The sequence below is a fragment of the Oryctolagus cuniculus genome, chromosome 3 (assembly GCF_964237555.1).
Source record: "Oryctolagus cuniculus chromosome 3, mOryCun1.1, whole genome shotgun sequence".
NCBI lineage: Eukaryota > Metazoa > Chordata > Mammalia > Lagomorpha > Leporidae > Oryctolagus > Oryctolagus cuniculus.
In genome coordinates, this window is record NC_091434.1 from 166,204,145 (window position 1) to 166,226,515 (window position 22,371).

The 22,371-nt window shown below is 47.5% G+C and overlaps 1 protein-coding gene across 2 annotated transcripts in view; it reads left to right on the plus strand.

Moving 5' to 3' along the window:
* The first annotated feature begins 15,072 nt into the window (after nt 1-15,072).
* The window catches only part of KLHDC10 (kelch domain containing 10), a 65,307-nt gene continuing 58,008 nt past the window's right edge, over nt 15,073-22,371 (plus strand). Inside the window, exon 1 of one of the 2 annotated variants that reach the window (XM_002712009.5) lies at nt 15,073-15,356. In XM_002712009.5, the coding sequence (XP_002712055.1) occupies nt 15,191-15,356 (166 nt within the window). In that variant the 5' untranslated portion in view covers nt 15,073-15,190. The remainder of the gene's footprint in view (nt 15,357-22,371) is intronic. The other variant, XM_008258199.4, reaches the window with a different exon arrangement.

Consider the following 22,371-nt stretch of genomic DNA (forward strand, 5'->3'; position numbering starts at 1 on the left):
TCCCCGCGGGTTCGAAGGCTCCGAAACTTCTGTTCTGGGCGGTTAGGATCCGCGTGTGGAGGCAGCTGCCCGGCGGCGGCGAGAATCTAGCCTCCCCTGTGGGCGTCTAGGAAAGAGAGTTTCTTTAAGAAGAGGGGGAGCGTTCAGCACTCAACCTAAATTAATCGTTTCCTTAATGAATTTGCGTATTTTGGTTGACAAGGGATTTTTAGCGCGGTGTCTGCTAACTCAGCAGGAATGAGCTGCCTCATACAGTCCTTCTAAACTGTATCTTTTCGCAAGTAAGGAAATGGCGACCGTCACAGGAAAGCAAATAATTTAGAATCCTCAGACCCCGTGTTCCAGGTGGATGAAGAGGTCTGTGGCGTTTGACAGTATGGAGCACTCGCTCCCTCCTTTGTCCAATAAATATTTGTTGAATTTGTCTTAGTACTTGGCAATGACTACAGGGAACACAGGAAATATAGGTAGTATTTGGCAGAGTTAGACATCAAACACACGTTTTTCTATAGTTAAAAAAATCATTTTTATTCAAAAGGCAGAGAGAGAGAGAGAGAGAGAGTGAAATCTTCCACTTCCTAGTTCACTCCCCAAATGTCTGAGAAGCCAGAGCTAGGTCAAGCTGAGGTCAGGAGTCCAGACTTCAGTCTGGGTCTCCCATATGGGACCCAAGTTCTTGAGCCACCACCTGCCATCTCCCAGGGTGTACCTTAACAGGAGGCTGGAATTGGAAGTAGGGCTGGGACTTGATACGGGATGTGGGTGTCCCAAGCAGCATCTTAACTACTATGTCAAATGTTTGCCCCTATACTTTCAATATTCTGTTTATATAGTGCCCTAAGAAGACCCACCAAGGGTGTTACTGGAGGACTTAAGTTGGCTTGCAAATTTTCCTTAGAGAATCAGCTTCTCAGTGGAGATGAATGATATTGTAGGGAAGAACTCCGCACAGAGTATTCCAGCACACTAGGCTGGAAGACTGGTGTGACTGAACAGTGGGCAGAGGAAAGTGCTATGGCCCCTAGCCTTCAAGCTCACTGCTTATGGGCTCTTGATGTCAACAATGTTACCATATACTAGGAGCAACCTGTTGATCTAACCACCTAGCGACTGCTCCTAACTCTTCCACCACCCTGGTTTCTTCTCTGCTTAGCCAGCTTAAGTGTATGGTTAATCATTATCATCATTCTTTTGCAAAATTTGAACACGGTTTTTGGTGCCATGCTTCTTGGTAGCTGTCAGTTCCTGCTGGATCTTCTCCAGGAACTCTTGCTTTTTGCTTAGCATCTCCTCCGTTTCCATTTCCGGCAGCAGTGGTGGTGGTGGTGGTGGGACGTGTGTGTGGGTAGGGAGGTATTTGCCAGACTTACCCCCTCCAGCCCTGAGCAGTTTCCCAAACACCCATATTGTTGCTGCTTCTCCCTGCCTTCCCTCTCAGCTCAGGCTGGGCCCAGCTGCCCTGCCCATTCCAGTCCCCACGACTCCTGCCACAGGCCTCTTCTCCGCCTCCACCCCCACTAACCTTTTCTTTTTATTCCATTTTTCTATGGATTTTTTGAAGCCCCCTTGTACAGGATTTGCTTTGAGATTCTCCAGGGGGAAAACACAAGTGGAGGAATAGATAAAAGATTGCAAAATATTTTTTAAATTATTGGCTTTAACTGTTTTCTTTTTTTAAGATTTACTTTATTTGAAAGAGTTACAGAGAGAGGTAGAGACAGAGACAGAGACAGAGACAGAGACAGAGAGAGAGAGAGAGAGAGAGGCCTTCCATTTGCTGGTTCACTCCCCAAATGGCTCCTACAGCTGGAACTGAGCCGAAGCCAATAGCCAGGAGCTTCTTCCCGGTCCCCAACTTGGGTCATCTTCCGCTGCTTTCCCAGGCCATTAGCAGGGAGCTGGATGGGAAGGGGAGCAGCCAGGATTTTTGAATCGGCGCCCATATGGGATGCTGGCGCTGCAGGCTGGAACTTTTTTTGTTTGTTTGTTTGTTTTTAATTTGAGAGGTAGAGTTACACACAGTGAGAGGGAGTGATAGAGAGGTCTTTTATCTGCTGGTTCACTCCCCAAATGGCTGCAATGGCAGGAGCTGAGCAGATCTGAAGCCAGGAGCCAGGAGCCTCCTCAGGATCCCCCATGCAGGTGCAGGGGCTCAAGCTCTTGGGGCATCTACTGCTTTCCCAGGCCACAGCAGAGGAGCAGCTGGATTGGAAGAAGAGCAGCTGGGACTAGAACCAGCACCCATATGGGGTGCAGGCGCCGCAGGGACTAAGCCGCAGCGCTGCCTCCTCCCCCCCTCAGCTGGGGCTTTCACCTGCTATGCCATAGCTCTGGCCCCTTAACTGCTAATTTTTAACTGTTGGGAGACAGATGCAGGGGGTTCATTATGTTATTCTTTCTACTATTGAGTGTGTTTGACAGTGTAATAATAAATGGAAAACAAATAAGCTAAAAAATATATTTTGGAGCCTGTGCTGTGCCATAGCAGATAAAAGCCGTTCAATCATAGGGGCCTGCGCTGTGGCGTAGTGGGTAAAGCCACCACCTGCAGTGCCAGCATCCCATATGGGAGTCCCAGCTGCTCCACTTCTGATTCAGCTCTCTGCAATGGCCTGGTAAAGCAGTAGAAGATGGCCCAAGTCCTTGGGCCCCTGCACACGTGTGGGAGACTCAGAAGAAGCTCCTGGCTCCTGGCTTTGGATTGGCGCAGCTCTGGCTGTTGCAGCCAATTGGGGAGTGAATCATCGGATGGAAGACCTCTGTCTCTTTCTGCCTGTTCTCTCTCTCTGTGTAACTCTGACTTTCAAGTAAATAAATCAGCACCCATAAAGCTCAATCCATGGAAAACAAAAGAAAAACCCAAAACCATCATGCTGACTCATCTGTCCAAGCAAGACCTTAACTCCTTTTATTTTTAAAAAAATTTTTTTTTTAAATTAGGCAGAGTTAGACATAGTGAGAGAGAGAGAAAGGTCTTCCTTCCGTTGGTTCACTGCCCCCCCCCCCAATGGCCGCTACAACTGGCGCGCTGCGCCAATCTGAAGCCAGGAGCTAGGTGCCTCCTCCTGGTCTCTCGTGCAGGTGCAGGGCCCAAGCACTTGGGCCACCCTCCACTGTCTTCCCGGGCCACAGCAGAGAGCTGGACTGGAAGAGGAGCAACCGGGACTAGAACCCAGGGTGCCAGTGCCGCAGGCAGAGAATTAACCAAATGAGCCACAGCGCCAGCCCCAACACCTTAATTCTATCAAATGATGTCTCGACCAGCGCCGAGGCTCAATAGGCTAATCCTCCACCTACCAGCACCGGCACACTGGGTTCTAGTCCCGGTTGGGGCGCCGGATTCTGTCCCGGTTGCCCCTCTTCCAGGCCAGCTCTCTGCTGTGGCCTGGGAAGGTAGTGGAGGATGGCCCAAGTGCTTGGGCCCTGCACCCCATGGGAGACCAGGAGAAGCACCTGGCTCCTGGCTTTGGATCAGCGCGTTGTGCCAGACGCAGCACGCCAGCCGTGGCGGCCATTGGAGGGTGAACCAACGGAAAAAGGAAGCCCTTTCTCTCTGTCTCTCTCTCTCTCACTATCCACTCTGTCAAAAAAAAAAAAAAAAAAAAAAGGATGTCTCTAGTCCACTTCCTCTCCTGCTTTGACAGACAACTAGTGAACACCTGTCACTGCAACACCTCACCTCCCAACTTGCCTTTTCTGCTGATGACCTTTCTTACTATTTCATTTAAAAAATTAAAATGAGGAGCACTGTGGTGTAGAGGACTAAGCCTACACCTGTGGCACTGGCATCCAATATGGGCATCAGTTCGTGTCCTGGCTGCTCCTCTCCAGCTCTCTGCTATGGCCTGGGAAAGCAGTAGAAGATGGCCCAAGTGCTTGGACCCCTGCACCCATGTGGGAGACCTGGAAGAAGCTCCTGGCTGCTGGCTTCAGACCAGCCCAGTTCCAGCCGTTGAGGCCGTTTGGGGAGTGAAACAGTGGATGGAAGACTTTCCTCTCAGTCTCTCCCTCTGTCAGTAGCTCTACCTCTCAAACAAACAAATCTTCTTTAAATGATTAAATCAATCAGAAGAAAACTTCCACCATCATATCTATCCACTAGTATAAAAGTACTGACAATTTTTTTTAATTCTGACACTTCTAGGGAAAGATTGATATCCCTGTTAGCCATGGTAACAACTTGCAGTCAGTCAGTTGATCAATGATAACTCATTCCAGGAAACATGTTTTTGTAAGCTCAATCAATGACAACCCCTCCATTCAGCTGATCACAAAAGAGACTCATTTCAATCAGTCCATCTCTGAGCACCCACCAATCAACCACATCATTGCTTCCACACTTGATGCCAGTACAGTTCCTCAAAATCCAACGTAGGAGTAGCAGTCTGGTCTGCTCAAAGACTGGGCCTCAGCTGCATGGCTCCCACTGTCTCTAGGAAGTGTCCAACTCAGTAGTAGCAGAGAGGAATTCTCCAAAGATAATGAGTTTATTCAGAAAGAAACAGAGTATTTGCATATGGGAATAACATGCTATAGTGAATTGATCAACTGCAAATGCTCTGCTTATTTAGCTTTTTCTTGTCTTCTTATTTATTTGAAATAAAAGAGAGAGGAAGACACACACACACACACAGATCTTCCACCCACTGATTCACTCCCCAGATGGCCTCAATGGCCGGAGCTGTGCTGATCCGAAGCCAGTATCCAGGAGCTTCTTCCAGGTCTTCCATATGGGTGCAGGGGCCCAAGGACTTGGGCCATCTTCCACCTCTTTCCCAGGCCATGGCAGAGAGCTGGATCGGAAGTGGAGCAGCTGGAGCTCAAATTGGCGCTAATACGGGATGCCAGCACTGCAGGTGGAGGCCCCACCCACTAAGTCATGGCTTTTTCTTTTTGCTTCATGTATTAAGTGATGTTCTCTTTATCCTCAAATAGTCCTCTCCTCTGTCTCCCACGTGGATGGCAGAAACCCAATTTTTATTGACTCCCCTCCCAGAGTTTGCATTAGCAGGACACTGGAGTCAGCAGCTGGAGCTGGGTATTCAACCCGGGTGCTCGAATGTGGGATGTGGGCATATTAACCACATTAAACACCTGCCCCTATCGAAACTTCATATATCTTATTTCATCTTCCCTAGATAAATAATTAAAAAGCATTTCTTCGGCATCTACCTTGTGTTGTAAATGTCTCACATTTGTATTGTACTTTCTGGTTTGCTATTTCTCACCACTCTAGAGGTAGTGTATTAATCACAATTTTATTGCACTCAGGTTACAATTTAATTAAGCAACAAGGATAACATGGCAAAATAGCATTCCTTTTTTTAAAGTTAATGTTTTTAAAAGATTAATTTATTTGAAAGCTGTAGTTACAGAGAAGGAGAGGCAGAGGCAGAGAGAAGTCTTCTACCCACTAGTTCACTCTCTAAATGGCTGCAACAGCCAGGATGGGATTCCAAGAACTTGGGCCATCTTCCACTGCTTTCCCAGGCACCTTTGCAGGGAGCTGGATTGGAAGTGGAGCAGCTGGAACTTGAACCAGTGCCCATATGAGTTGCTGGTGCCCATTCATTGTGCCAAGTGTCGGCCCCAGAATAGCATTTCTTAAAATTCAGTATGGAGGCTGACACTGTGGCATATCAGGTTGAGCCACCACCTGCATTGCTGGCATCACATATGGGCACCAGTTGTAGTCCTGGTTGTTCCTCTTCTGGTCCAGCTCTCTGCTATGGCCTGGGAAAGCAGTAGAAGGTGGCCCAAGTCCTTGGGCCCCTGCACCCACATGGGAGACCTGGAAGAAGCTTCTGGCTCCTGGCTTTGGATCAGCCCAGCTCCGGCCATTTCCCCCATTTGGGGAGTGAACCAGTGGATAGAAGACCTCTCTCTCTCTGCCTCTGCCTCTCTGTAACTCTGCCTTTCAAATAATTAAATAAATAAATCTTTAAAATAAAATTCAGTAATGTTTATTCCATCTTTTAATTTTGTTAACTTTGTTTTAAAAGAAAACAAAGTCCCTTCCTCACTGTCAAAAATGTATTTATATTACAATGTTACACGCATAAATTATTTATAAGATCCTTATGCTTATAGTGCTTATATAAACATGGAATCCAAGTAAATTTATAAATTAAATAACCACAAACCCATAACAATTTACATTAATGACATTAACTTACTGTAATGAATGCTGTTGCTTTGCTGAAAGATAATCATCCATTTTGGAAAAAGTAGCAAAATGTCCCAGTTTAGGTCCTCTGTTTAATCTGCTTGTGTAATTTACTTTCAATTAACATTAACATATGCAGAGAGTACTTGTTTACATAACCCTGTCACAGCAAAAATACAAAATGGTATTCCTAATTTTGAGGCTTTATTTATTCAAGATAATCAGACTTAATAGCTTGCAAAAACTTTGCCAGACAGCATTCCTCTAATGTCATTTTAATGAGATGTGACTTGGTAACTTCATAAAAATGTCTTGTTCTCGTGCAGTTAAGTCAGTGTTACTTAGATCTGCATTAAATGAGTATCTAAAGCAATTATTGTTGGAATTGGGAACGGAAAATAGTATCTGGACTTTGGGTTCAGTTAATGCAGAATGGTTGAAAAAAAAAATGCCTAATTGTAGTCCAGAACTTTCCATTAGATCGTTGAAGAGAATGAGTAAACACTCAAATGTCTCATTCACATCATTTTTAAAATGATTGACCATTAATCAGTGTTCTTTTCAAACATCCAGTTTTGTCAGACATTAGGGCTGCTGTGAAATTTGCTTTTGAATTGTCTGCTGTGAGATCATGAAGGCTTCATTTGGCATAAGCGCATTTATGTTGTTTTTTTTTTTTTTTTTTTTGAGAGGGAGGGAGGAAGGAAACGACAGAAGAGAAATACAGAGAGAGAGAGAGAGAGAGAGAGCTTTCCTATTTGCTGATTCACTCCCCAAATACCTGCAACAGCCAGGGCTGGGCCATGCTGAAGCTAGGATCTCAATACAGGTCTCCCACATGGGTGACAGGGGCCCACCCACTTGAGTTAGCATCTGTTGCCTCCCAGGGTGTACATTAGCAGGAAGCTGGAGTCAGGAGCTAGAGCCAGGAATCAAACCCAGGTACTCCAGTATGGGACAGGTATCTTGAAAATATACATATTTATTTATTTGAAAGAGTTACAGAGGAAGAGGAAGAGACACAGAGGAGAGGGAGATCTTTCATCTGATTCACTCCCCAGATGGTGGCAATGGCCAGGCCGAAGCCAGGAGCCTGGAGCTTTATCTGCGTCTCCCACATGGGTGGCAGAGGACATCTTCCACTGCTTTTTCCCAGTTCATTAGCAGGGACCTGACATGGAACTGAAGCAGCCGAGAAATGAACTGTCGCCCATATGGGATGCTGGCTTCACAGGTGGTGGTTTTACCTGCTATGCCACAACATGGGTGGATAACCAGGTATCTTAAATGCTAGGCCAAACACCTGTCTTTATTTACATGTTATATGGCATCATTTATCCCATTTTCATTAGCCTGAGCCAACTAGAGTAATATATTCCTGCATCACATTGTGTCATTTTCACGAAGCCAATCGAACACTGAACTTTTTTTTTTTAAAAAAGATTTACTTATTTATTTGAAAGGCAGAGTTACAGAGAAGCAAAGGCAGAGGCAGAAAGAGAGGTCTTCCATCTGCTGGCTCACTCCCCAAAGAATCTCAATAGCCAGAGCTGGGCCAATCCAAAGCCAGGAGCCAGGAGCCAGGAGCCAGGAGCCAGGAGCATCTTCTGGGTCTCCCACATGGGTGCAGGGACCCAAGGACTTGGACTATCCTCTGCTGCTTTCCCAGATGCATTAGCAGGGTGCTGGATCAGAAGTGGAGCAGCTAGGACTCGAACTAGTGCCCATATGGGATGCTGGCACTACAGGTGGCAGCTTTACTCTCTATGTCACAGCACTGGCCCCAAAACACTGAACTTATTAAATAAATTGAAAAACTGAATTCTATTTCTGTCTTTGAATTATAAAACACTGCTCCAAGAGCTTTGTCTTTGTAAATGAAGGTTATAAAGCTTTGTGATTAGAGCCAGCATCAGGGTGCAGCAAGTTAAGCTACCATCTGTGATACCAGCAACCCATATGGGTGCTGGTTCAAGCCCCAGGTGCTCCATTTCTGATCCAGTTCCCTGCTAATACTCCTGGGAAAGCAGGGGAAGATGGCTCAAGTACTTGGGCCCCTACCCCACACACAGCAGACCTGGATGGAGTACTAGGCTCCTGGCTTTAGCCTAGCCCATGGCTGTTGTGACCATTCTAGCAAGTGAACTAGTAGATAGAAGATCTGTCTCTCTGTCTGTCTCTCCCTCACTCTCTGTAACTCTGCCTTTTAAATAAATAAATATTTTTTTAAAATGGCATGATTTAGTGCTAGAACAGCACTGCATTTAAACCAGAATCTGGCCAGCGATTCCAATCTTTGATTATCTTGCTTTCAAGATTATTTATTTATTTATTTTAATTTTTTGACAGGCAGAGTGGACAGTGAGAGAGAGAGAGACAGAGAGAAAGGTCTTCATTTTGCCGTTGGTTCACCCTCCAATGGCCGCTGTGGCCAGCGCTGATCCAAAGGCAGGAGCCAGGTGCTTTTCCTGGTCTCCCATGCGGGTGCAGGGCCCAAGCACTTGGGCCATCCTCCACTGCCCTCCCGGGCCACAGCAGAGAGCTGGCCTGGAAGAGGGGCAACCGGGACTAGAACCCGGCACCCCGACCGGGACTAGAACCCAGTGTGCCAGCGCCGCAAGGTGGAGGATTAGCCTCATGAGCTGCAGCGCCGGCCTCAAGCGTATTTATTGTGACAGGATAGCTGGTTAGCGTGAGAGGTAGAATAGTTTTGGGAACAGAGCTCTCTTCCCTGAGGATGCTGCCTGCAGGCACCTTCAGCATGGGGTGGACAGCCTTCCCTATAAATCCTCAATCCAATTCACCGTAGCTGGCATGATCTTTGATCATAAATCTGATCATGTCACCTCCCTGTTCTGAGCCTTCAACGGCTGCTTGCTCCACTGGGATTCAATCTAAGCTTCTGAGGCTCACCTCTCCAAGGTCATCTTGTGCAGGATTCTTTAACTCCTTCTCCAAGAGTGACATCTTAGCTCTACCAAGTCCAAGGGCCTTCTCCCCAGCCTAAAAGGCAAATTCAGGCCTTTACGCCCAGAGCTACACAAAGAAACATGCAAACTTTCATGTTAGTTAATATATTATTATTATTTAAGTTTTTAAAAATTTCTTCATTTTCATTTTATTTGAAAGGCAGAGAGAGCGAGAGTGAGATAGAGTGAGAGCAAGACAGTGATATCGTCTGTCTTCTGGTTCATTCCCCAAATGCCTGTCTGTAACAACTGAGGCTGGGCCAGGCCAGAGTCAGCACCGAATCTCAATCTGGGTCTCCCATGAGAGTGGCAGGGACCCACGTCCTTGAGTCACCACCTGGGTGCTCATGAGCAGGAAACTGGAATTCCTGGAGCCAAGTGTCCAGGATTTTTTTTTTTTTTTTTTTTTGACAGGCAGAGTGGACAGTGAGAGAGAGAGACAGAGAGAAAGGTCTTCCTTTTGCCGTTGGTTCACCCGCCAATGGCCGCTGCGGCCGGTGCATCACGCTGATCCGTAGCCAGGAGCCAGGTTTTTCTCCTTGTCTCCCTTGCGGGTGCAGGGCCCAAGCACTTGGGCCATCTTCCACTGCACTCCTGGGCCACGGCAGAGAGCTGGACTGGAAGAGGGGCAGCCGGGATAGTATCCTGATGCCCCAACTGGGACTAGAACCCAGTGTGCCGGCGCCGCAGGCGGAGGATTAGCCTATTGAGCCGCGGCGCCGGCCAAGTCTCCAGGATTTGAACAGGCTCTCTGATACGGGATGTGGGTGTCCCAAGTGGTATCTTAACCACTGCCCCAAGCACTTGCCCAGAAATTATTTTATTTTTAAAGTGGGAGTGGGGAAAGGGCAACACATTGCCTTCAAAAATTCCAGATCCAGGGGCTGGCGCTGTGGCACAGCAGGTTAAAGCCCTGGCCTGAAGAGCCGGCATCCCATATGGGCGCCGGTTCTAGTCCCTGCTGCTCCTCTTCCGATCCAGCTCTCTGCCATGGCCTGGGGAAGCAGTACAAGATGGCCTGGCTCAGCTCTTACTGTTGTAGCCATTTGGGGAGTGAGCCAGTGGATGGAAGAGCACTCTCACTCACTCTCTCTCTCTCTCAGCAACCCTCCACTCCTTTTGCTCTCTCCCTTTCAAATAAATAAATATTTAAAAATTATATTTAAAAATGTATAAGAGGGAAAAATTCAACTATTTACGAGAGAGAATAGTACAATGAAGTGCAAGTACCACATTAAGCATCAACGCAGGATGTCCTTGTTTAATCACATTCTCACCTTGTCTCCCATGCTCTCCTGCCTCGATTATTTTGAAGCAAATATTATGCGTTATAGTGTTTTACCCATAAATAGTTCAGTGTGTGTCTCTCAAAAAATAATTCTTTTTAAAATAAAACATATCCATATTACCTACAACAATTAAACTAGTTCCTAATATTGTTCAATTTCCAATCAAATTTCCTCATTAAAGAAAACAGTTGTCTGGTTCTAATCAAGAGGCAAACCAGGGGCCTGCGCTGTGACACAGTAAGCTAAGCCTCCTCCAGCAGTGCCAGAATCCCATATGGGCGCGGGTTTGAGTCCTGGCCGTTTCTCTTCTGATCTAGTTCTCTGCTATGGCCTGGGAAAGCAGCAGAAGCTGGCCCACGTCCTTGGCCCCCTGCACCCATGTGGGAGACCCAGAGGAAGTTCCTGGCTCCTGCCTTTGGATTGGCCCAGCTCCAGCCGTTGTAGCCATCTAGGGAGTGAACCAGTAGATAAAAGACCTTTCTGTCCATCTCTCCCTCTCTGCCTGTAACATACATACATACATACATCTTAAAAAAAAGAGGCAAACAAGGCCCAAAGATTGCACTTGATTGCTTTGTCTTCTATTATTCTGTAGCTTCTCCCTTTTCTTTCCTTTCCTTGCAATATACTGTTAAGGAATGCAAATTATTCTACCAAGTTTTCTACATTATGGGTCTTATGGAACACATCCCAAGACATCTTTTTTTTTTTTTTTTTTGACAGGCAGAGTGGACAGTGAGAGAGAGAGACAGAGAGAAAGGTCTTCCTTTGCCGTTGGTTCACCCTCCAATGGCCGCCGCGGCCGGCGCGCTGCGGCCGGCGCACCGCGCTGATCCGATGGCAGGAGCCAGGATCCAGGTGCTTTTCCTGGTCTCCCATGGGGTGCAGGGCCCAAGCACCTGGGCCATCCTCCACTGCACTCCCTGGCCACAGCAGAGGGCTGGCCTGGAAGAGGGGCAACCGGGACAGAAGCCGGCGCCCCGACCGGGACTAGAACCCGGTGTGCCGGCGCCGCTAGACGGAGGATTAGCCTAGTGAGCCGCGGCGCCGGCCCCCAAGACATCTTTTTAACATACTTAAAAAACGTTTTATTTGAAAAGTGGAATGAGAGAAAGAAAAAGATCTTCCATCTGCTGGTTCCTCCCCAAATTTTGCTGGCAATGATTTTGCTGGGCAAAGCTGAATTTTTTTTTCTTAACATTTATTTATTTATTTGAAAAGCAGAATGACAGGCGAAGGGGGGTGAGGGGAAGAGAGAGAGAGAGAGAGAGAGAGAGAGAGAGAGAGAGAGAGAGAGAGAATCTGCTGGTTCTCTCTGGTTCTCTCCCAAAGTGGCTGCAATGGCCAGGGCTGAACCCAGGAGCCAGTAACTCCGTCTAGATCCCCCACCTGGGTGGCTGGGGCGTCATGTGTTGCCTTCCCAAGTGCATTAGCAGGAAGCTGGATTTGAAGCAGCTGGGACTCAAACCAGTGCCCTGATATGGGATGCTGGCGTCATATGTGTTTAGCCTGCTGCCACCACAACACTGACCCCAAGTACCTGAACCGTTACCTGCTGCCCCCAGGGTGCCCATTAGAAGGAACCTGGATCTGAATGGAGCAGGTGGGACTCCCACCAGGCACTCTGATATGGGATGCAGGTGGCCCAGGTGGTGGTGTAACCTGCTGTGCCACAGGCTCACCTCTTTTAACATGCTCTACGTCCCCTTTATTTACTGTAAGATGAGGAAGATTTGATTTTATTGAGATTCATGTTTTGGCTAGGAATACTTCATAGATGACTCGGTGTACTTCTGTCAGAGGAAAATAGTATCTGGTTGTTTCTTCTTGTTACCCAGAAGCCTTCGATTCTCATTGCTCAGATCTACTATTAAAGGTTACTCCATTCTTGGTTTATTTCATTTTGATTTTCTTCACACTGAGTTGCCGATGAGCTGAGGCTAGATATTTTGGAAGACAGCCCCCTCGATCCAGCCATTGTTCCACACATCATTTGACTTGTTCTTTCACCACCTGAACTTCCTATACATTGAATGTTAGAGCTTAAATGGTTTTTAAGAAGGTTCTAGAAATTATTTGTCTATTTGTAAGGTAGAGTGATGGAGACAGATCTGCCATTCTCTGATTCTCCTCAAATGGCTGCCACAGCCAAGGCTGGGCCAGGCCGAAGCTGGCAACCAGGAACTCCGTCCAGGTCTCCCATGTGAGTGGCGGGAACTCAAGCATTGGGACCATCCTGTTGCTTCTCAGGGACATTGGCAGGGAGCTTGATCAGATGTAGAGTAGCCAGGTCTTGAACTTGCTTTCTGGTACGTGCTGCAGGCCTTGCAAGTGGGGGTTTGACCCACTGCACAACACCTGTCCATCAGATTATTTGTTGAAGAAATTTGTCCTATGGAACTTTCATAGTCTGGATGTTGCTGTTTGCATCTCTGTGGTATCTTTCAGTGTGTTCCTCCATATTTCCTGTAAGTTTGTGGTTGAATATAGATATTTGCTGAGATTCATGTTCGATTCTTTTCTAAAGACTACTCCATAGTCCTGTTTATGTTTTGGAGACACATGCCATCTCACCTCTCATCCAGTGACACTAGCAGTGATTGATGGTCACTCGGTGGATTGCGGAACTCATTTGGGTTGCAAAATGGTGTATTCTCTCATTCTTGGAACACTCTCAAAACGACAACGTTTCCCTCACTTAGTGTTTTATGACTCAGTGCTAGTCTCAGGAAAATTTTACGCCTATTGACTTTGGTTTTCATATTTTACAGACATAGATTTTTTCTTTCAGGTCTTAAATGTTTTCCTAAGCAGTGTGTTATAGTGTCCAGTTGTTAACACATCTCTCCAGGACCGTGGGGCAGCCGGTTAAGCTGCTGCCTCCAATGCTGGCATCCCATATGGGTACCAGTCCAAGAACTGGCTGTTCTTCTTCTTTTTTTTTCTTCATTCTTTTTTTTTTTTTTTTGACAGGCACAGTGGACAGTGAGAGAGAGAGACAGAGAAAAAGGTCTTCCTTTGCTGTTGGTTCACCCTCCAATGGCCGCCGCGGCCGGCGCACCGCACTGATTTGAAGGCAGGAGCCAGGTGCTTCTCCTGGTCTCCCATGGGGTGCAGGGCCCAAGCACTTGGGCCATCCCCATCCTCCACTGCACTCCCGGGCCACAGCAGAGAGCCGGACCAGAAGAGGAGCAATCGGGACAGAATCCGGCACCCTGACCGGGACTAGAACCCAGTGTGCCGGCGCTGCAAGGCGGAGGATTAGCCTAGTGAGACGCGGCGTCGGCCCTGCTTCTTCTTTTTAAAGATTTATTGTATTTATTTTAAAGATGGACTCACAGAGATAGGTAGAGACACAGAGAGAGAGGGAGGTCTTTCATCCTCAAATGGCTGCCAAACGGCTGGAGCTGAGCCAATCCGAAGCCAGGAGCCAGAAGATTCCTCTGGGTCTCCCAGGAGGGTGCAGGGGCCCAAAGACCTGGGCCATTTTCCATTGCCTTCCCAGGCCATAGCAGAGAGCTAGATCAGAAGTGGAGGAGCCAGGACTCAAACCAGCAGCCATATGGGATGCCAGCATTGCAAGCGTCAGCCCCTGGCTGCTCTACTTGTGATTCAGCTCCTTGCGAATGGACCTGGGAAAGCAGTGGAAGATGGCCCAAATACTTGGGCACCTGCCAGTCACGTGGGAGTTCCAGGTTCCAGGTTCCCGGCTTCTCCCTGGCCCAGACACTGGTTGCTGAGACCATTTGGTGGAGTGAACCAGCGCAGGGAAGATCTCCCTCTCTCTTCCCACTCTGTAGAACTCCCTCCCCCGTGAAGCTCAAAGCCAAATTTGCTGTTTAATTTCTGAGCGGTAGGAATTCCTCCTCTGCACGTCCACCTTGTCTTTGACCTTGGTCTTGCGTGCCTGTCCTGTGATTTATTTTACGCGTCCCCGGATGCTGCGATTGTAAGCCGGTCAGGGCCGTGAGTGCACAAGCCCAGTCACCCAGCCATCAGTTACCTGTGACCGACCTAGGCACCCTGCTCCCTGCGCGAAAGGAGCCAGAGACGGTTTCTCACTGGGGGTTTCTTTTGTGTTTTTAAGATGGCATTTATCCCATGTCTGTGTTAACCAGCCTTCAAACTGCCTGCTGGCCCCTAGACGGCTCACCCTGGGACCTCGACCGAAACACAAAACAAAAACCCATAAAACCCAGGAATTCGCGCTTCTCACCCCACAGCTTCGGCTCCGCCCCCCAACGCCGCGGGCGAGCCCCGTCGTGTGACAACCGTCCGGAAACCCGATCTCAGTGTGCAAAACCGACGTTAGACTGTGTGGTCCCTCACATATGTACGACGTGCAGACCCTGCTGCTGACCGCAACGTTTAGGACAAACCTGGCGCCTGGCCGCTCGCTTTGCCGCAGGCGTGGCCTCACTCACTCGGCCTTCGACTGGCCTGCCTGAACTCGCGGGAACGCGGGCGCGCTCAGCGCGGTCGATGCGAGCAGCGAGTAGCTGCTTCTGCCTGTCTCTCCCCCCCACTTTTTTTTTTAGCCATAGCTATGGTTACCACGTCTCTCCCCGCCTCCCTCCACCTACCAAGAAGACGACTGACCATTGGCTTTCTGTCAGCAAGCTCTTCAGTCATTGGTCGCCGGTGAGACCGGGCTCTCCCCCCTTCTCCTGTCTCCCGGGTCTCTAGAGGAGCCCAGGAAGGAGGCTCCGCTGGTGCCGCCGGGTCAGGGTCTGCCGGGACCGGGCTGCGGCCGTCATTAGCGGGTCATGTCGGCCGCCCAGGGCTGGGACAGGAACCGCCGGAGGGGAGGAGGCGCGGCCGGCGGTGGCGGCGGAGGTAGCGGGGTCGGCGGGGGCAGCGGGGGCAGCGGGGGTCGGGGGACTGGCCAGCTCAACCGCTTCGTGCAACTCTCCGGGCGGCCGCACCTGCCAGGTGAGTCGTGGGGGCCGGGTCGTGCCAGCCTGGGGCGCGCGGGGGAGGGGATGCTGCCTTGTTTTTTCCTGCCTGTCTTTCCCGGGGGAGAAGGAAAGGCAGGCCCCGCGCGTAGCCGAGGGCGCGAGGGTGAGGTCAGCCCACCCGGGACGCGGTGTCCGTGTCCCGTGGAAGGCGCTGAGCCGGGAGTTGTGTTTTCAGGGGGAGAAGAGGCCGCCGTCCGGCTGACGTCCCCAGGCGCCCGGCTTCCCCGGCTCCCGGCCGCTGTCCCCTTCGGCGCCCGGCTGTGGGAAGTTATTCCCGAAAGGGCGCTCAGCGCAGGGGCCCCCCCAGGAAACGGCGTGGCAGAAGCCACCCCGAGCGTGAGAGGAAGAAAGGGGTGCGGGGCGTTGATGGTTGCGGGAGAGGGGACCCCCGGGCGCAGGGAGGTCGGCTGGGATCATCAGTATCGTGAAATGTCCAGAGACAGAGTGGATCGTAGCGTCCAGATTTCGAGGGGGCAAAACGAAGATCAAGTCCATACTTAGTAGGAAAAAAAAAAAAAAATCCTGGTGTCTACACTATAGAAACAACTGGTTGAGAACTGGGGAAAGGTGCCCAACCCAATGCAGTTATTTTACATTTTGGTCTGCGGTGCTGTATCCCGCAGTTCGGATGCCTTAAAAAGCAAATCGAGACTGGACGTGTGTGCACACAGTTGCAAAGAGGACATGGGTGAGCGAGGATTCAGGACAGCAGGGGAAGGCAGGGCGTTCCACAGTGCACAGAACGGCACCTAACATTGGTGAGCTTGGTTTTACCAGGAGGAGAACTGTCAGGGTTGATGGGTTCATCATTCACCATGTTTTTCTGTGAATGACGTTGAAGGCGATTCTGTCGGCCGTCTCTTTGTGTAGCTGATGAGTTTTGAGACCATGGCGGGCTGGGATTGTGTTTCGTACTGTGCCTTGTATTTTTTAAGTAGTCAGAGGTTATTTATCCGAAGACAACAAAGGGAATGTTGCCTGCGTTTGTGATAAGGCTATTGATGTGAGGAACGCGTTTGTCTGTGCCATGGAAATTAAATGGAGGCATTTGGAGGTAGTCAAATGTGAGATTAACAGAGTTGGGTTTTAGATGATAGTATTAGACCGGACAGCCTAGAATTGCTAACTATGTGATCTTTAACATTAAGAGGAAAAAAGGAGAAATCTTTTTTATTATCTGAAATTCGTAACAGGAACTTGGATTTTTGTGTACCGGCAGCTTAGAAGACAGATCTGTCGGCCGGCACTGTTGCCACCTCGCCCTCTCCTCCTGCAGTCTTTAGGTCTTTGGTCATGGATTAATTATTACACCACGAGCGCCATGGAGGCATTCTCAGGCTGTCAGGACCCGGTTGGTGCACTTCCTCACTCCCACCACCGGATGGCAGTGGAAGCCGTGCTTTCTGACCGGGGGCTTAGGTGTGGTGCTATTTCTGCATTCCCTTAGCACACAAGGCCAGCGACAGCCATCTGTCCAAAATCCGCCTGAACTGTGGAAATTCTTCAAGTGGGGTCAGCAGCCCCTTCTTTCTGCCTCTTGCACTCGATTGTCATTTCATTCCTCTTCCCCCCCGTGTGGGTATCTTGGTCTTTTGTGCACCCTCAAAATGGGGAAACGTGTTAGCGCAATAGCTACCCTGAAATCCGTTCGTATGAATTGTTCATTCTCCCAGGCATTGTATTTGAAAATCCTCCCCCTTCTATTTTGAGAGGTTGAAAACGATTTTCAGTGCCAGGGAGGAATGGGAACGCCAGGTCTGTTTATGGCTGACTCTGGAGGGCCAGCCTTGATTTTAAAGATGTACCCTAGCTAGCGTTCTCCTTCGACCTCTGACCCCACTTCCTAGTCTACTTCCCTCTCTACCACGAATTCCAGATTCCGAGCGCCCAGGGCCCCTTTTCCTTCATTTCTCCCCGGCACCCAGCCCTGTTTCCCCAGAGTGCTCTCTTCAGTGACAGCCTCTTCACCCGCCCAGCGATGCAGACCTGCAACTTGGGCATCCTTGTCAAGGTCGACCTCTCGCTCGCACTTCAAGCGTAATCAGCCACCAGGTCCTATGTGTTTCACTTCTGCCGTCACCCCAGTCTGTGCTGCCGTCACCGTCCCTTAGATCATCCGCAGAGCTTTTCCGAGCCTTCCAACCCGTGCAGACGCCAATCTTTGACAAGCACAAAGCTGTACTCCTTCCTGCATATCACCTTGCATAGGCTTTTTTGTTGTTGTTGCTCTTAGGATAAGGCGAAAATCCTTAGCATCGCCTGGAAGGCACCAGGTGGTCTGGCCCGTCCGCAGCCCCTCAGTTAATCCTGTGTTAGGTTTTCCTGCTCCGTGATTGGGCTCCACCTCCTTGGTGTGGCATGCTCCTGCTGCTGGCTGTTCCATCATCCCAGAATCCGCCTTCTCCTCATTCCGCTCTCACGTTTAGCTTCTCTGACCTTGGCCCTCTCTCAGCCACGCTCTTTTCCAGGGAAGAGTCCCCTAACTTCTCTGACCTGGTCATTTCTCCCTGTCCAGGCCCCTAGTGTGGTTCTCTGCTTAGCGTCTGTAGGGGATTCCTTGATAGGCACGGTTCGGTTTTCTTGAGCTGTGTATAAAGTATACATGTATATTCACACAAATACGTACACTGTACACTTAACATGTTTACATTCTAGGTACGTTGGCATTACTTCCGTGACATTGGATTGGTGTGGTGCAGTCCCCTATGGGTAGAGTCCAGTTCTAGACTCACAAGTGAGGTTTCTGTGAGCAGCTGCTTGCCTTTGTCGTAATTATGTGTTTGCTGCATAACCTAAACATTAACAACCTCTTGGGCCTGGAGTTTTCCCGACTCGTAATATCCGTGATAGGCAGCAGTGTTTTTTATAGGCTAAATATGCAGAGAGACCTTAGGAGCCAGGCAGTCAGGAGTACATGAAGTCAAGTAGTGTCATGACTTAACTGGAGTCGGTTTCACTAAACGCAAGGTAGTTGCGGGAAAACAGTTAAATGTGGTTGCTAACATCGAGACTGGGATACTGGCAACAAGGAGGAAAAACCCACCAACTGGTAAAGCTGGTTAAAAATAATGCTGAAGTCTTACGATCTAAAACAAGCAATATGTGTAGAAATCTAAGTGGTACAAAAGAGTGCAGAAAACTTTCCTCCTACCTTTGACTCCAGCTAAGTGACTGTTTCCCTAGAAGCAACCCATGATAAATTTCTTGTGTATGTTCCGGGAAGGGGCTCAGTGGATCTGTGTGGAGGGGGGAGGGCGGGGGCATGGTAGCATTCCTTTGTTTGCATAGGTGTTGAAAGTTTGCAGTCAGAGGTTGGGGTTTGTCCTGACCCCAGCTTCCTGCTAATGCAGACCCTGGTGGGGCAGCAGGTGACAGGTGATGGCTCAAGTCTAGGGCTCTGCTACCCACATGGGAACATGTGAGCTGTGTTCCTGCCTCTGGGCCCAGCCCCAGCATTTGGGAAGTAAACTAGCGGATGGGAGCTGTCTTTCCCTCTCTGCCTGGCAAATACATACATACAAACTTAATAAAATGTCTACAGTCTTGCTGACACAAATAGTGATACGATCAGTACCCCTGTACACGTCGCACTGTTGCACATAAGAGTGATTCTGCCTTGAGGATGGAATGGCTGGGTGGAAGGCTGTTTACTGCTTGCATCTGATAGATACCGTCAGGTTGCCCTCTGTGGAGGCTGCGCCAGTTGGTGTTCTACTGTGATCGTCGGTGTGCTGGCGACTTCCGTGTTCCTTTGGTAACATCGTGGGTTATTAAGCTTTTCAAGATTGTCAATTTAGTGAGAATATTTTTCTTATGTATCTTGTCAATTGGTATGAGCCATATTTGTTTCCTTTGTTTATATATCTTTATATTTTTGTCCATTTTTCTTGTGGGATGTTTCATATTGTTTATGGGGACCCTCTTTTAAGGAAATTCATTTTTAGTCTGTGGCATATGTTGCAGATATTTTCCATATGTCTTTTGACCTGGTATATTTTCTCAGCAGAAATGGAAAAATATTTTGTCATTAAATTTATCAATCTTCTTCAGATTCTAGGTTTTGTGTCATAAGAGAGGCTTTCTCTGTTTTGATATTGTTTCTAATTAAAATTGAAGTGAATGTTGTGTTTTCCCAATACTTTTATAATTTTATCTTTGTGTTAGGTGTACTTCTCACAATATATGCTGAGTTAAGTATAGAGGTAGGAGTCCAAGAACCCAAGTTTATTCCTCCCCAGGTAGCAGTTCAGCCACCACAGTATTAAGTGGTCAGTTTTTCTATACGAGTTGGTCCACAGTTGTTCTTAGTTCTTACGTATAACTTGGATTTGTTATTGGACTTTATCTGGTTGATCAGTTTGCCTATTTATGCCTAAAGAGCCCATTCTTGGTGTATTGTCCTCCCTCATTCTCTTCCTGTGTTTCTCCTGGTTTGTTTTTCCATAAAACTTAGAATGAACTAATCAAGCCCCCTCTTCCATCCTGTTGATATTTTTATTGGTACTGTGTTATACTTATAGGTTGACTTAGAGATGATTGATATTTTTTTGAGGTTCAAGGACACGGCATATATCCATGTCTTGTTGTTCAAATTTTCTTTTGCATCCCTCAATAACATATGTAAGTTTAGTTTCATATAGACGTTTCAGATTTCATCTTTATTCTTTGGTATTTCGCCTCTTTTGTTGGTGTTGAGATGGGGTTTCTATTTCTATTCTGTCTTTTATCTGGTTGCTTGAATATGGGAATGCCATTGATTTCTGAATATTAATTTTGTATCTAGCCACCCTTAGAATTCTAATATTGTCTGTAAGAATGAGTGTTTTTTTTTTCTAGAGAAAAGCAGTTGCAGTTAGTCATGTTTTACCAAATAATCATAATTTTATCTTCTCCTTTCCAATTTTTATCTCTGTTTTGTAAAACTGATTTGGCTAGTATGTTAAAAAATATTAAACAATAAGCTAATGGTGGATCCCTCTGTTATTCCTGACTTGGGTAGTATGCTTACAGTGCTTTCTTAAGATTTGATCGGGCTTTAGATCGAAGTGTGTGCCTTTTATCACGTTAAAGTATTTGGCTGTTACCATTGTAAAACAATGTTTTAATAAATGGAAGTGAATTTTGCCAGTGCCTCTCCAGCGTCTGTGGGGGTGAGTAAGTGATTGTCTCCCCTGACCTACAGCTGTAGTCGTGCTGATAGTGGTAGTTACTGAGCCCTGCTTGCATTCCTGATCAGCCCGCTTTGTCATGGGGTATTGCTGTTATAAACGTGCTGCTGGGTTTTGTTTGCTTAACTTAGAGATTTTCGTCACTCACATAAACTAAATTGATTTTTAGTTTCCTCTGTGTTATTTTTGTGGGATTATTTTACTTTCATAACAATTATTTTAAATACTTACTTCCTTCTCTATGCATTTTTCCTTCCCTTTGATTAAATGGCATTGCAGATAAAGGTTTGCCTGAATTTTCCATGAAATAATTTTGGGAAGAGACTAGCTCCTGGATAATTATGCCTACTTCTATGATAGTATAGCTGCTTACGATTTATATCTTTCGGGGAGATCAAAAGTCATTCACTTCATTCAGATTTTCAGAATTATTTGTGTGCAGTTGAGCAAGGTATTCTTTTACACTTTTATTTGTTTGCTTTGCAACTTAGCACATACTTTATTTACTGGATGGACAGCTCCCTTGTCAGCCGTAAGCATCGTGTGTGGTCATCTCCACTCTGTTCACGCTGACTGCAGGGAGTTGTGTTTCGGCTTTGCATCTAGCTTGCTCAGCTGCTGCATCTGCTGGTTGGTTTTCCTTCAGCACCAAGCTGGTTGCTTTCATACGAAATCTTATCTTTGATTGCTTGTATGGCCGTTCTTCCTGGATTCTTTACTTTGCGTCTTTATACCTGCAGTGGAGCCAGCACCGGAAGCCACCAAGGTGCATCCTCCAGCTGTGGCATCACTGGGCCTCCGATTTCACCTTCCTCGTCCCAAGCTTGCAGGGCTCTGGCCTGGCACACTCAGCTGCTGCAGGGCTGCTATTCCCCCGCTGCTGCCGAGGGCTGCTGGAGCAGAGACCTGCTAGGATTCTGAAGAGGTTTCCTGTGTCTGTTATTACTCATTTAGGAGTCCCTGTGTTCTTGTTTAGAACTAACTCTTAGATCTTTAGTTTTACTCTTTTCTCTATCTTAACTTTCTTCCATTGTTTTAAATCCTTTCCTTAACTTCCCATAGCTTTATTTTATGTTTTTTTTTTTTTTTTTTTTTACATTTTTAAAAAGATTTATTTATTTATTTATTTAAGAGGTAGAGTTACAGACAATGAGAGGGAGAGACAGAGAGAGAGAGGTCTTCCATCTGCTGGTTCACTCCGCAAATGGCCACAACGGCTGGAGCTGGACAGATCTAAAGCCAGAGGCCAGGAGCTTCTTCCAGGTCTCCCACGGGGGTGCAGGGGCCCAAGGACTTGGGTCATCTTCCACTGCTTTCCCAGTCCATAGCAGAGAGCTGGATTGGAAGAGGAGCAGCCAGGACTCAAACCAGCGCCCATATGGAATGCCAGTACCCTGCAGGCAGAGGATTAACATACTGCGCCACAGCGCCAGTCCCTATTTTTCTGCATTTTTATATTGGATATTTAATTTTTTTCCATGTGTTTAAGTTGCAAGATTTTTTTCTGAGTACAGTTTCAGTTGTTCCCTTTAGGTTGTAAACGTCTCAGTGTATTTACTGTGAAAGTATTTTGCCATTCTATTGTTGATTTATTTTAATACAGAATAATCATACTTAATTTTTCCTTAAATTTTCCCTGTATATGTTTTTTAACAGCGTTATTGAGATATAATTCATACACTGTACAGTTGACCATTTAAAGTGTACAGTTCACGGTTTTTAACTCACGGATATGCACAGCCATAACTGTTGTTAATTCTGGAACATTTCATCACTTCAGAAAGAAACTTCTGTGTCCTTTAGTTGTCATCCTGTCATCTT